The 15212-nt window shown below is 43.1% G+C and overlaps 1 protein-coding gene across 2 annotated transcripts in view; it reads left to right on the forward strand.

Annotated features, from left to right (window-relative positions):
* The window catches only part of kif26ba (kinesin family member 26Ba), a 224465-nt gene that overhangs the window by 190677 nt on the left and 18576 nt on the right, over nt 1–15212 (forward strand). For both annotated transcript variants that reach the window (XM_042333290.1, XM_042333291.1), the window contains exons 10-12: nt 2083–2242; nt 4951–5113; nt 11572–14962. In XM_042333290.1, the coding sequence (XP_042189224.1) occupies nt 2083–2242; nt 4951–5113; nt 11572–14962 (3714 nt within the window). The remainder of the gene's footprint in view (nt 1–2082; nt 2243–4950; nt 5114–11571; nt 14963–15212) is intronic.

Below are 15212 nucleotides of genomic sequence, written 5' to 3' on the forward strand. Positions count from 1 at the left end.
TGAGTAGTAATGAATTAACTGTCTTCTCTTACCTCTGGAACCTGGCTTTGAACCCAGTCCAGACTGATAGAGATGAAGGCCTCTCCTGTGTGAAATGGATCTGGGTATGTCCATTCATTCCCTTTCACAATATAAGCTATGGAGTTCAAGGGGCCAGGCTTAACATCATCAAGCTGACAACTACAACATCCAGCGCACTCCATCAGGTTTATTTAGTGATAATCCACAGCTCATTAGTCTGGAATAAGTAGGTATATATACATTTTCATTGAGATTAATATCCCATTGCAGGCTCTTCTATTGATTCTCTCTTTAAATATTTTTATTGATGATGTAAGTGAGAGGCTGGCTCGGATAGCGAAATGAATTTTCAATAGATGTGAAGCTTGGTAATCTTTGGGGGTAAAGGAGTGTCTGAGCTGAATTTCACCCCCCCCCCCCCCAGTCATTGATATTATACATGGTCTGTGGAAGAAGGCTTGATCGGACCAAAGAGGCTTTTTTGTTCCAGGCTTTCTCTAGCACAAGTGGCCATTAAGCTCATTGTGCCTGTGCTGCCTGTGAGAAAGACCTATCTGTTTAGTCCCATTCTCCTGGCCTTTTCCCAATACCCTTTTCCCCAGTACATTTCTCCTTTTTCAGATATTTATCTAATTTCCTCTTCAGATAAGACTTTGCATATCCTAGCAAACCAATATGGAAAAGAGAATATTCTCTGAACCTTTGCTCTTTGGGTAATCACCTGAAGTCTATACCCTGTACAATTCACACAATCATAAGTTACAACACAGTAAAAGCTGTTTGGGTTATCCAATATGTATTGGTGCTTTTCTCCACATAAGACACCTAATCTAATCCAACTCTCCTGCTCACTCTCCATATCCTTTAATATTCCTCTTTATCAAACATTTTATCAAGCTAGCTCAGCAGAGGCCAGGCAACCTTGTTTTTTGAATAGGATATTGATGGTGAGACTCCCTTTAAACAAAATTCTCCTGCAAAATGAATAAAATATTGTTCAACCAGGCAGGAACTGGATTGGAACTGATTGGAGCTCCAATTTCCTCAATTTCAACATTCACTTTGGCTTTTGCAGGTGTTTAGTCTTCGAGACCTTATTTAAATAAATAGAACTTGTGAACCTTTGAATTGTGTAACTTAGCTAATAAAACTTGGCAGCCCCCACAGGGAAGGTCAGGGTGAAATGGGTGTTGGAAACAGAGTAACCTTACATCCTAGACTGTCACTGGAGCTGCCAGGCACGGGATCCAAATTAATACAACAACAACTTACATTTATATAGCACTCTTCATGTAAGATAACGTTTTGCAGCCAGGCACATTGGTGGGCTTTGATACTAAACAAGGAAGGAGAGGGAGGTGACCGTAGGTGCGTTCAAAGAGTTAGGCTTTAAGATGGGATTTAAAGATAGGTAAAGAGGAGGAGAGGTAGAGGGATAGAGGCAGGACGACTGTGATAGCTAAGAGTGCAACAGCATAGACAGTATATCTGAAACTGGAAATGACACTAACAAGCCTTTGTAACAATTAAAGAAACCATTAGTAACAATTATAGCCCTTCATTCCTCTGTTGATTTTGTTTGGATTTTTGTGGCACTGAATTCTGCTTCATGTTAATAGGCTCAGTGACTTTTCTAAAGGCATTTCCTGAATTACATCATCAGTGTTCACTGTTTAGACAAAGACTATAGAACTGAACAGGAAGAACCGAGAAATGCACATTAAAGCTGACTCCAATTACTGTGTTTGCAATTGAATTTTGAAAGGTTTGCTGATGGTTGACTGTTTCAAACCAGATCCTCTGTTTATCACTCAGGGCTTGGAAAAGCCACTTGATAGGAAAGGAAAAGTTTATTTTTCTGCAGGACAGAGAGTTTGTTTTATGCCGTCGAATAGACAGTGTTGTGGTGAATGGGCACGCTGGTGATGATAAGCTGCACGCCTCTTTGTCTTATCAGCATGTCGAGAGGTTTATAGAGGAGGCTTCTTTCAGCGGGATTAACGCGATAAATCAATGCCAAGTAAATAACTGATGCAATCTCTTTATCCCCTTCTGCGGCAGTGTCAGGAGGTCGCAGCCGCTTACACCTCATTGACCTGGGAAGCTGCGTAAAAGTGCTGAGCAAAAGTCGTGAGGGAGGCTCTGGGCTCTGCCTCTCTCTGTCAGCGCTGGGAAATGTTATTCTCGCTCTCGTCAATGGCACCAAACACATCCCCTACAAGTAAGCACTCCTGCTCCTTGTTTGCCACTGTACAGGAAGCACACCGTAGGCCTGAAATCTCATCTGGTCCCTGACATCAAAAGCATCTCCCAAGAAAATGTGGAAGCTTTAGCAACTTTTTTCCCCAAAATTATTTTTAAAAATTCAGCTTATTTGGAACTTTGACCAGGATCCAATGTAGTTTAACAAACAAAGAATACGGTTTTAAGCAAAAGAAATCCAGACCCTTTTTTAATTGAATTCTCTTTATATAAGATTTGAAATGAAGTACACCTTTTTATAAGCTGCGTAGGTTGTAGACTAATTGCAGAAATGAAGACAAAAAGCATTGAACATTTGCAGAATCACCAGAGCAAAGTGCGACGAGCAAGCTACACAGTAACATGTTTTGATATGTTGTGGTATGTATGCAGAGTCCTTTAATATTGGATCAGTGCTGAAGATGGGCAGACTGACCATCCCAGCTGTCAGATATTGTGCTTTAAAATAAACGTAAAATAATTAACAAAGGAGGGAGGGCGGGCAGTCATTATCACTTCTCATTACAATATGAACAAGTTATAAAATATAATCCAAGTCACTAATCAACATTTCAACAATGGAAGTACAGTAAGTATTAAACATAGTATAGTGTGTACAGATATATAGAATGTATGGACATATAGTAAGTACATATGTGTGAGTCTTGTAGCTCTGTGGTCAGAGACCTGGGTTCTATTCCCGGCAGAGCAAAATGTTGGGCAAGTTTGCTTACACACCTCTGTTTACTTAGCAGTAAGTAGGAACCTGGCTATTAGTCAATTGGCGGATCGCTTTTCCAGGGGTAATAATTTCTTTAACAAAAAAAATGAATTGGTCACTTCAATTGATGATTATTTGTGGGACACTGCTGTGTGCAATTGGCTGCCGCGTTTCGCCCACAAAATATACAGTCAATTCACTTTACAGTATATTCTGTGAAGCGCTTTGAGACGTCTCGAAGACGTGATAAAACGCTATATCAAATGCAAGGATTATTATTATTATGTGGAGACATATTACAGTATGTACTGAACACACTATACACACATATAATATGGTATGTAGATACATATAGTATTGAATATATTCAATTTGAGTCTTTGTGGTCTAATTTGCACTATTTTGCCACAGAATTTTTTCATAAGGAACAATAGTTGTGCCAATGGGGAATCAATCCTGCCTTATTAAGGAACTTAGTTAAGAAATATTGCAAATTAGGCCTTGTCTCTCCTACATGTTAAAATTCCTGGAATCCTTTGTGTATAATGTCCTTCAGCTGTTAATATAGGCTCGCTTTCAAAAGATAATTACATGGAAACTCTTTAATCCTAATTTAGTTCAAACATATTAAATGGAGTTGACAGCTGCTATTAACATGACCATTTGTTTGAACAGTGCGGAGTTGCATCAGGATATTTATAAACTGAATAAGGTTGGTTCATTGGCAAGATTATCGGACCACAGTCCATTTAATCATCCATTCAGGAATTCAAGCAAACCCCAAACCACCAACACGCTCTAAAAATATCCATATTACCCAGAAATTATTTGACTGTTAAAACAAGTTGCTGTCTGCAAGTCATGTCTAGCAGTGACTTGCTGAGTATTAAAAAACACAGAATTGGATCAGGACTTGCTTTTCAAGAGCTAAACTTGGATCAAGAGCTCTGCACAATGGAATGAATAGGAAGTAGTTTGGTCGAACAAAGATGAATCATCTGTCTACAGTAAAGCATGGGATAAACCGGCTGACTCTGGACTGGAGACAACGGTAGGTGTTCCAACCAAAGTCATTCTTCAACAGTCAGAAGATCAAAGGGAAACTAGAGAAAGTAGACGTTCAAACAGAATGAACTCTGAACTGTACACACAACCTCCATTTTCACACTGTTGAAATGTCTCAGAATTTACTATGTAGTGTAGTGACTATTTATGGGCAAACTCTTTTTGGAATCTCAAAATCGTGAATTTGAAACTCAGCGTTGCAATTTAGATGCTATATTCACATTAGGGGTTGCTTTACAGTCAGAGGAATGTTGTTGGGAAGAATCGAGAGCTTTATTCTTCATCTAACTATCTTGTTCCTGACCTGGAGTGCCAGGTCCTGGTAGTGGATGGCCCATTTCCCAAGCGCAAATATCTATCACTTTAATGAACACATTTTTTTTCCCAGCAGGAGTCAAATTAATGTCACGTTCTTAAATTTTGGAGAAAATATGAAAAGCTGGTGGACCCAATTAAATCTGAATAGTTGACCAATCTTCAGTTTATTATTCCATGTCAGTGGTCAGTGATCAGAATTACCAACATTGACACAATGAACACGATCAGAACTGCAAAGTTCTACAAGATACATTGTAAAGTGGAGTTTGCCCACCAAACATAGTTCAGTGGACAAATATTTGTTAACAGGATTCCCACTGTTAGCACACATTAGTAGCTACAAGTGAACGTATGCTTTGTCAGCCCCAATATTTAACATAGATGCACGAACTCTGCCCAAACATTATAAAAAAATGCCTGTGTGTTGTTGCTGTATAAAAAAGTGAGATTGGGTGCGAATGAAGCTTCAAACCCATTGGTTATCGCTGGGATGGAGAACTCAGGAGATGCCTGTTTAAGTATCAGTGCAGCACAGCAGGATTCCTCCCAGGCCTCACGCTGTGTTGGTGTTTTGCTCTTTTTAGAGAAAGCAAGCTCACAATGCTGCTGCGGGAATCCCTGGGGAACCTGAACTGCCGAACAACCATGATCGCCCACATCTCAGCCTCCTCCAGTCATTATTCAGAGACGCTTTCCACCATCCAGATCGCTTCACGAGTTCTCCGGATGAAGAAGAAAAAGACAAAGGTTGGTGAGATTCCTGTGATATCACTGATCACATGACATTTTCTACACACTAAAACATGCCAGCCATCCTCAGCAAGCCAGCTATGGGTCCACAGGATGTTATAAGCAAATCCGCATTATAACAAAGTATGTTATAGCAGGGCTCTACTATATCTTGTTTTTAAACATCCCAGTTAATCTACGGACTTCTTAGGCAACGCATTCCACATTCTCACAGCCGTATTTATGGGTGAAGAAATGTTTTCCGACTTGACTTCTAACTGTCTGAAGTCAAAATTTAAGATTTAGACTTTACGGCATTTGGTGAATTCTGTACACATCCAGGTGACGGATGTTAGTGCTGGGAAATAGAACACGCCCATTTAGTAATTCATTGACAACGCTAAGCATTCCTAGGTTGGGTGTAGCACAGCCAACTGAGGTAAAGCACCCTCTATTCTAATTGTATACTGTAGTTCTATCCTCCTTGGTGGGAGGTAAGTGGGGTCTCCTCGGAGCTGAACTGGCTCTAAGACGACATGTTTGGCAACAGAATGTCTAAATCGAGCCCACCCTCTGTGGTGGGTATCTGTAGTCCAGTTCTTGAGCCAGGCCAATCGATAGTGCTCCAGGGCACTGCTGTTGACAACTCAGCTAGCTCATCAGTGGGATTTAGAAGGAAAGACCATACACAACTCCTCGTGACTGCCAGCCAAAGCCCTAACAGGTAGGGTGGTTCTTGCTGGACAAGCAATGGGAAAGCTTGCCAGAATGCCATATCAATGGCAAGCTATGTTTTAGTTGTTTAAACTTTAGCAGTACCCCAACGCACTTTCCTGGGTCCCTAACCCTTGGCTTCTGCCAACTTGCACCTGTAGAGTCCTGTAGCTCAGTGGTTAGAGCACTCGCTTTGCAAGTGAGAGACCTGAGTTCAATTCCAGGCAGAGGGCGAAACCTTTGGCAAGTTTCCTTACTCCACACGCCTCATAATAATCCCTCCAAAAACCCAAAACAATAATAAATTGGTCATTTTCAATCTACGACTGTTTGTGGGACATTGCTGTGCGCAATTGGCTGCCGCGTTCGCCCACAAATATACAGTCAATTCAATTTACAGTGTATTCTGTGAAGCTCTTTGGGACGTCCTCCCGACGTGAAAAGCGCTATATCAAATTCAAGGATTATTATTATTATTATTGCACCTAATACTCTCTGGAATTAGGTAAGCAGGATGCATCCCTCCACAGAGAGAGTGCGCATTCCATTCAAATAAACATCTCTGGAATTTCCATGTGTAGGTGGAATGCATGGAAATCTTGGTTTAGTTTGGATACCCTTAAACATGGTGATGGATTTCTGCATGTGTCAGACACCCATCTGAAAAAAAATTGTATAGTGTAAGGGATTGGAACCTCATATGACATTGGGGCAAGCTTCAACCCTATTCCCACTCACCAAGATCCTGATCTGAGCCAGGCCATTATTATGCGATGCACAGTAAATCAGCCAGGCTGCTCCTCACGTCGTGAAAGGGGAGACTCAGCCCTTAGCCTCATTGATGATATCCAAACACATGTGTGCCCGACCAGTGTTACAGGACCGGTTCATTGCCTTAAAAAAGGAGAAACAAAATTATACTTAATACGATTTCAAATACTGAAATTGTTTTTGATGTATATTTCAAATTAAATCTTTTGTATTTATGTTCTGGTATATATGAATCCTCCAGTCTAGCCTTGTGCACAATAATGAGGCGAATTAACCAGCGAGACAGAGGGATGCAAATTGTACAATTCCAAAACGAGGAAACATAATCTTAAAATTAGAGCATAAACCGATTAGAAATTAGATCAGTAAACTTGCCTTGAAATTTGTGCCTTGAAATTAGTGCATCACGTTTAACAGGTGAGTTGCATGTGTATGTAACTGATATTGAAATGAAGGGTAAAAACAGCAGGTTCACTCAGCCAGTCTGCTGTCCAAGAAATTCCCTGGAATTAACAAATCCTAGAGCAGTACTTTCAAGGAATGAGGTTAATCTGACAAATCTCTCCGCTTCATAAAATCAGAGCATTTTACAGTACGGAGAGTCCATTGTGTCTATGCAGGCCTCTCTGCCCGAGCTCTCCATGCAGTCCCACTCCCCTGGCTTTTTCCCCATCCCCTTTTATAGTTTGCTTTTTCAAATATTTGATTTTTGTCTTTTTTAGAGAAAACAATCTCTTGTACTTTAATCTTAGTGTCACAATGTCAGAAATAACAGATATGGCAATGCACTATTGCCAGTCTTACCTGTGTCCCTGTACCACTGTACTGTACCACTCTCACCCAGTCCTTAGCAAAGATATTAATGAGAAACATCAACTTGTCACTTGATATTAATAATATTAAATAGCATATTACATAAACTATAAGTAATATAATGGGGAGATGTGTATCCTAAACATTTTAGTTCTGCCTAATGTTAAAGGTTAGCGATATTACTAAACCACATTAACATCTTTCATAGAATCATAGAATTATACAGCACAGAAGGAGGCCATTCGGCCCATCGTGTCTGTGTCGGCTCTTTGAAAAGAACTACCCAATTCAATCCCACTTCCTGGCCTCACTCCCCATATTCCTGCAAACTTGACCTCCCCAAATAATTGTCTACGTCTCTCTTAAAAGTTGTTATCGAATCGGCTTCCACCACCCTTTCAGGCAAAGATTTCTCCTCTGTTTCTTTTAACAACTATTTTAAATTGGTGTCCTCGGGTTACTGACCCACCCCCCAGTGGAAATAGTTTCTCCTTGTTCACCCTATTGAATCCCCTCATAATTTTGAAAACTTCTATTAACTCTCCTCTTAACCTTCTCTGCTCCAAGAAGAATAATCCTTGCTTCTCTAGCCTCTCCGCATAACTGAAGTCCCTCATTCCTGGTACCATCCTGGCAAATCTCCTTTGGACCGTCTCCAATGCCTTGACATCCTTCCTAAAGTGTGGTGCCCAGAACTGAACACAGAACTCTCGCTGAGGCCTAACCAGTGCTTTCTAAATGTTTATCATAACTTCCTGGCTTTTGTATTCTATACCCCTATTTATAAAGCCTAGTATCCCGTGTGTTTTTTTTAACAGCTTTATCTACCTGTCCTGCCACCTTCAAAGATTTACTAATATGAAACCCCCCCCCAGATCTCTCTGTTCCTTCACTCCCTTTAAGATTGTACCATCAGCTTATATTGCCTCTCCTCATTCTTCCTCCCAAAATGCACTACTTCACATTTCTCCACATTAAACTTCATCTGCCACATATCTGACCATTTCACCAGTCTGTCTATGTCCCCTTGCAGTCTGCTACTATCCGCCTCACTGTTTACTACTTTTCCTAGCTTAGTATCATCTGCAAACTTGGAAATTGTACTCCCTATACTCAAGTCCAGATCATTTATATAGACCAAAACAGCAGTGGTCCCAATACTGATCCCTGGGGGACACCACTGTACACTTTCCTCCAGTCAGAAAAACAACCATTCACCACCACTCTCTGGTTTCTGTCTCCCAGCCAGTTCTGTATCCATGCTTAATTCTCGCTGGTCAATGTCCCTTTAATATCATGGGCTTCTATTTTGCTTACAAGTCTCTTATGTGGCTCTTTATCAAACTCCTTTTGAAAATCCATATAATCTACATCAACTGCACTACCTTCATCCACCCTCTCTGTTATTTCATCAAAAAATAACTTTCTCTACAGTGTATATAATATTAAGATATCCTTTGGTGTGTTGTACTGAACTGTATTAAGTGATAAAGTGATTTTTCCAATTAGAGTAGTTGCTGATATCAAGGTTTGGTGCGGGTAAGAGTGGATAAATGCATTGTGTATTCACCCACTGAGCTATTTGGTCCAGGTTTAATGTCAGAAACTGCCTGAACACCAAAACTCTCCAGAAGACATCTTTGGAGTTAATGCCAGTGAGCAAATTAGCTTTTAAAAAAATGGCAGTTTTAAGCTCTCAATGCTTCATAATTTAGGACCGTAATAAATCAAAGGCTTTGGAGTGTAAGTTGTTGGGAGCTGTTTTAAATAGCAGACATTTATCATAATTTGTCTCAACAAGTCTAATGGCATCCTAGGCAACCCACAATTTATTTTCATTTTTATTTTCAGCAGGTAATGGTGCTTTGTTATAGCAGAGTAGGCTGCATTTTACAACTGTTCAATATCAATTGATCCATTGAGCTAGCAACATCAAAACCAGGTCACAAATTTTGGAATTTGGCACACAAAAACTGAGTCAAAGAGGGGCCTCTGTCTTCCCACAACAACGTGGGAAAGCTTAGAGCAAGGAAAGACCATCCAGGCTATAAAGAAACAGTATTCTAGATGGAGATCAGCGGTCTGATGTGAACAGTTTATTATTATTATAGAAATAGGAGGAGGCCATTCAACCCATCTAAGTGCTTTGAGATGTCCTCCTGATGTGAAAAACACTGTATAAATGTAAATTGTATTATATTGTATCTAACCATTTTATTAGATCATGGCAATTCTTTTAATCACATTACTATGCCTTTTCTCCATTTCCCTTAATTATCTTTCTTCCCAAGAATCTTATCTCCTTTTTAAACATCCCAACTTAATTCTGCCTTCAGCAGTAAAGCATTCTACATTTTTCACAACTCTTTTAAGGGAAAAAAGAATTTCTAATCTAATTTCTAATTGGTCAACGGTCTAAATTTGACATTATGTTTCCTTGTTTTGGAATGTGTACAGTTTGCATGGTCTCTATCTCGCTGGTCAATTCCCCTCATTACTTTAAACACCGAAATCAGATCACCCCTTAAACTCCTTCAGCTCTAGGGAATGTACAACAGCAATAATTTACATTTATCTGGTGCCTTTCATGAAAGATGACATGACAAAGTGCTTCACAGGGTTGACTGGGAACCTGAGTTGAGAGTGCAGAATCTCTGGAATAACCATATCCAGATATCCAACTTGATAAACAAAATTTACCCAGCCTCTCATTATAGCTTATCTCCTTTATTCTGGGGATTAATCTAGTGAATTGTCAACGAAACCCTCCAAGACAAGTACAGCCTTCATGAGCCTACGATAACTGTATACAATACTCCAAATTAAGTCTAGCCAGGACTCTACCCTCCAGTCTCACCTCCTTGATTTTATATTCCAAATGCCTTGTTACAACAGTCCAGCTTCCCATTAGCTTTATTGATTTTTGCACCCGAAAACTACCCTTTACTTGGAATGTGCTTAGTTGAAGTGTTGTTTTCTATTGCCATCCTAACCATCCTAGTATTTTAACATTCCTTATTAATGAATTATACTAAGAAATAACCCAAATTATACCCTGATAGTTCTTTTAAGCTATTCCATGTTAAACATGTTCAATTTAAGAACACATTTTTGTCCAAATGTTATGTCATGTATGCTTTCTTTACATAGTATGGCACTCCTAAATTATAATAATAATAATAATAATCCTTGCATTTGATATAGCGCTTTTCACGTCGGGAGGACGTCCCAAAGCGCTTCACAGAAGATACTGCAAAGTGAATTGACTGTATATTTGTGGGCGAACGCGGCAGCCAATTGCGCACAGCAATGTCCCACAAACAGTCGTAGATTGAAAATGACCAATTAATTATTGTTTTTGGTTTTTGAAGGGATTATTATTAGGCGTGTGGAGTAAGGAAACTTGCCCAAGGTTTCGCCCTCTGCCTGGAATTGAACTCAGGTCTCTCACTTGCAAAGCGAGTGCTCTAACCACTGAGCTACAGGACTCCAATTATTAATTTAAAATATCTTAAAAGCAATCTTAAAAGATTTTTTTAAATAAAATATTTGGTACAATGGATATCGGTGCCCATCTAACTCTAATTGCTACAGATAGATCTACTTTAATAAACTAAAATAAACTTTAGTGTTTTTATGAACTTTGTTTTTAATGGGCAATGTGCTGGTGGTTCGACTAGCTGTCTTCGTAGTTTGACCACAGATCTTTGCCAATTAAGGCATAGCACTCCTGTCAGGCCAATTTACTGCCTGTGCAAAGGTTTGGATCATTATTAGACAGGGAGCTATTGCTATTCAGAGCAAGTATTCTTTTCTGTCAGAAAATCCTGTTTTGCTTTTTGGAAACATTGACTGCATTCCAATGTGAGCCAATGTGAATAAAGTACTAATGTTTTTGTACATTCAATAACAACACTAAGTACTTGCATTTATATAGCGGCCTTCACACAGGATAACTGTAGTGCTGAATAAGTTTGATGCTAAACTGGGAGATAAGGGGAGGTGACTGTAGGCGTGGTCAATTAGTGCTATTTGAAGTCGGGTAAAGAGTGGTGAGGTTGAGGGACTGAGGCAGGGAGTTGCAGATTATACAATATAATTGTACATTCAGTATACAATCCAGGAACTGTGGCTTTGTGCATGGTGTTGACTATCTTCCTTCTGTTCTATATAAACAGTATACTTCCAGTTCATCTGGTGGAGAGAGTTCCTGTGAAGAAGGGAGAATGCGTAGGCCAACACAACTCCGACCATTCCACCCGAGGGGAGCGGTAGAGCCCGATCTTCCCATCCTAAACCTTTCAAGTGACCCAGACTACTCCTCTAGCAGCGAGCAGTCATGTGACACTGTTATTTACGTCGGCCCAAATGGCACTGCTCTTTCAGACAAGGAGCTGACCGACAATGAAGGGCCGCCTGACTTTGTGCCCATTATCCCCTCGCTGCAGAAGAATAAAAATGAGGTAAAGCCAGAAAACAGCAGTGAGCCCACATCCGCCCACCCTGAGAAAGACTGCCTTAAATGCAACACCTTTGCAGAGCTCCAAGAGCGACTTGAGTGCATTGACGGCAGCGAGGAACCGAACAAGTTTCCATTCGAAGAGTTTCCGGTTACACTGACGGGTGCAGACCCGTCAGTTAAATACGAGCAAGTGCAATCTCAGGATGCTGAGGTCCAGCACTTAGCAGAGGATTGCAACATGGACAACCTGATACCCAGCCACTGGACTGATGTGGAGAAAACGGAGGAAGAAATTCCTGCCCGAACCCAGTCCTCTGCTCCAATAGGAAGTAATAACTCGGCACCTCCTTCTCCTCGGAGTGTCATGGGGAACAGTAACACCCAACCAAACTCACCGAGAGCACAGGCCAACAATGTACAGAGCGTCAAAGAAGCCCCTGGTGGTGGTGCTGCTGTGGAAGCTAAACCAAGGCCTATGGGATCCCCAAGACTAGGCATAGCAAGTCTTTCAAAGACATCGGAATATAAGCCCCAGCATTCTCCTTCCCAGCGCTGTAAAGTGTACACGCAAAAGGTATCCTTACCCAGCACTGCTCCAGCTCAGCCTGTACACAAGGATGGTGAGAAGACGCCAAACGAAACACTGCACCAGTCTGAAATCCGAACTGCCCCCGTTGGAATGAGTCCCCAAACAATGAAGAAATCAGTGTCTTCTGGCAGTGGCTGTTCTGAGGACCTACTCTTCTCCGACCAGGATCAGGAGGTTACAGCAGATCCAACGAAGGATATGATGACTACAGCTACCGTCACCCTGCAGCAGCCCCTGGAGCTGAATGGGGAGGATGAGCTGGTGTTCACACTGGTCGAGGAGCTGACGATCAGCGGCATCTTGGAGAACGGACGCCCGACCAGCATTATTAGCTTTAACAGTGACTGCTCAGTGCAGGCCCTGGCCTCGGGCTCCAGGCCTGTCAGCATTATCAGCAGTATCAACGAGGATCTCGAGTGCTACGCAAATGCGTCACCCTTCTCCGAAGTGAGCATCACCAAATTCCTGCCTTTCCCCAAGCCAGGCCTGGATGAGAAGGTGTTGGTTTCCACCAGCAGACGTTCCTCCATCAGCAGCTGGCTGAGTGAGATGAGCACCGGCAGTGACGGAGAGCAGTCGTGTCACAGCTTTGTGGCTCAGACCTGCGGTGGCAATGGCGAGGCTTTGGCAGACCCCTCAATGCTGGACGAGCCCGTGGAGCTGCAGGACGACTGCGTGACGTACTTGGGGAACGAGAAATACTCCGTGGTGGACAATTTGTTTGCGGTGCCCGAGAGAGCCAGTGAGGCCAAAAGCTTGTATAAAATGACCTCCAATAAGAACTGCAAGATCTCCACCCTGGGGAAGACCACCCTTAGAATATCCAACGCCTCCAGCTTGACCAGCGCCGATGGCTGTTTCCCCATCAAGACGAACATTTCGGTTCACCCCTGCATCACAATAAAGCCCATCAACTTGGATCAGAATGAAGTGTTTTCGGCTGTGAAGTCTGCCACCGTGCTTTCTCATCACTGTGACACCGAGCCTCCCGGCAACTGCTATGCAAGGGAAATGAAGTTTGACGACCCTTGGTTGAAACGTGTGGATGACGTCAGCTTGGACGGCAGCCACAAGGTGGCGAAGGGCACAGCCGCCCTTGGCCAGAGCCGGAAGCAGAGCTCCGCGGACAGCTTCAGTGCCGGCAGCAGTGAAACTGCCGATTCTCCTGTCCACACCGACCCCATGAAGAGGGTTGTGGATGGCTGTGAAATGTCTCTGCCCACCTCCACCAGTCAGAGCTCCATTTACTCCACCGAGAGCATGAAACACGGCAGTCTGCCCAGGAGCCTGCAGCACGCTCTGCTGGGCAAACAGGATGACCCCGATAGTATCTCACTGAGGTCTCTGTGCCTTGGGACAGAAAGCACAAGTGGGTCCGCTGCTACCTCACAGGCTTCCACTCCTTGTAGCCCACGGAACACACTGGAGAGAAGAGTAGCTTCTCCCAAACACACGATGCTGGGCAGACCTAAGGGAACACCCCCACTGCCTCCGGTTAGGAAGTCCAGCCTGGATCAGAGAAACCGAGCCAGTCCGCAGCACGGAGCTGGCAGCAACAGCACCTCTAGTCAAGCTTGGCCATCGCTGGCAAAAACACTAGACGACATGAGTGGCAATGGCAAGGGCAGTAAAGGAAGCAGTGGGAAAAGTGAGCAGTTCAGTAGCAGGACCAACTCTCTGAGCAGAAATTACACAGGACATTATGAATGTTTATCATTGGAAAGGGCAGAGAGCCTGACCTCCGTAGGCTCCAAGGTCAGTGCGTGCAGGGACAGCACGATGCCCAGAACAGGCAGAAGCTTGAGTCGCAGTGCCATGTCTTCGCCTGTGAACTCGGGGGCATCCCTGCCTGTGGCCGTCTCTCCAAAGTCCAGCACCTCGAAAATGTCAGCCGTCAGCAAGCTGCTCCTGGCGAGTCCCAAGTCACGTAGCCTGTCAGCATCCAGCACAAAGACGCTGAGCTTTTCCACCAAATCCTTGCCCCAGTCAGTGGGCCGCAGCTCCAGCATGCCACCGAACTCCAAGAACATGTCCTGGTCAACTCAGTCCCTGAGCAGCAAGCAAAGCAGAGGTTCCAGTGTGGTTGCCAAGCTTCCTCTCCGAGCTGTCAACGGACGTATCTCCGAGTTACTCCAAGGGAGCGTTGGAATCAGGGCCACTCACCTGAGAGGGACCACAGACACGGACGAGCGAGGCTCACACGTTGGCGAGGAGAAGTGCCCTCCGCAGGTGCTTCCTTCACCTTACAGTAAGATCACGCCACCCCGTAAACCCCATCGGTGCAGCAGCGGCCACGGGAGTGACAACAGCAGCGTTCTGAGTGGGGAGCTGCCTCCAGCCATGGGGAAGACAGCCCTCTTTTACCACAGTGGTGGGAGCAGTGGATATGAGAGCATGATCAGGGACAGCGAGGCCACGGGGAGCGCATCCTCGGCACAGGACTCCATGAGCGAGAATGGCAACTCGGTTATAGGAAGGTGCAGAAGTCTCAAGTCCCCTAAGAAGAGAATGAACACAGGTACGATTCCAGCACTTCATCTCTGTTCATGCAAATACCAAGATTCGAGTAATGCTATAATAATAATAATCCTTGCATTTGACATAGCACCTTATCATTTTGTCAAGATGTCCCAAAGCGCTTCCTAGGATTTTACTGTGAAGTGTAGGGACTGTGTGTTTTGTGGGCAAATGCAGCAATACGCGCACAGCAATATCCCACAAACAGCCATGTCCTGCAGCTGACCAATTTTATTTTGGGGATTTGCCAG

Source organism: Callorhinchus milii, unplaced genomic scaffold, assembly GCF_018977255.1.
Source record: "Callorhinchus milii isolate IMCB2004 unplaced genomic scaffold, IMCB_Cmil_1.0 Scaffold3, whole genome shotgun sequence".
Taxonomy (NCBI): Eukaryota; Metazoa; Chordata; class Chondrichthyes; order Chimaeriformes; family Callorhinchidae; genus Callorhinchus; species Callorhinchus milii.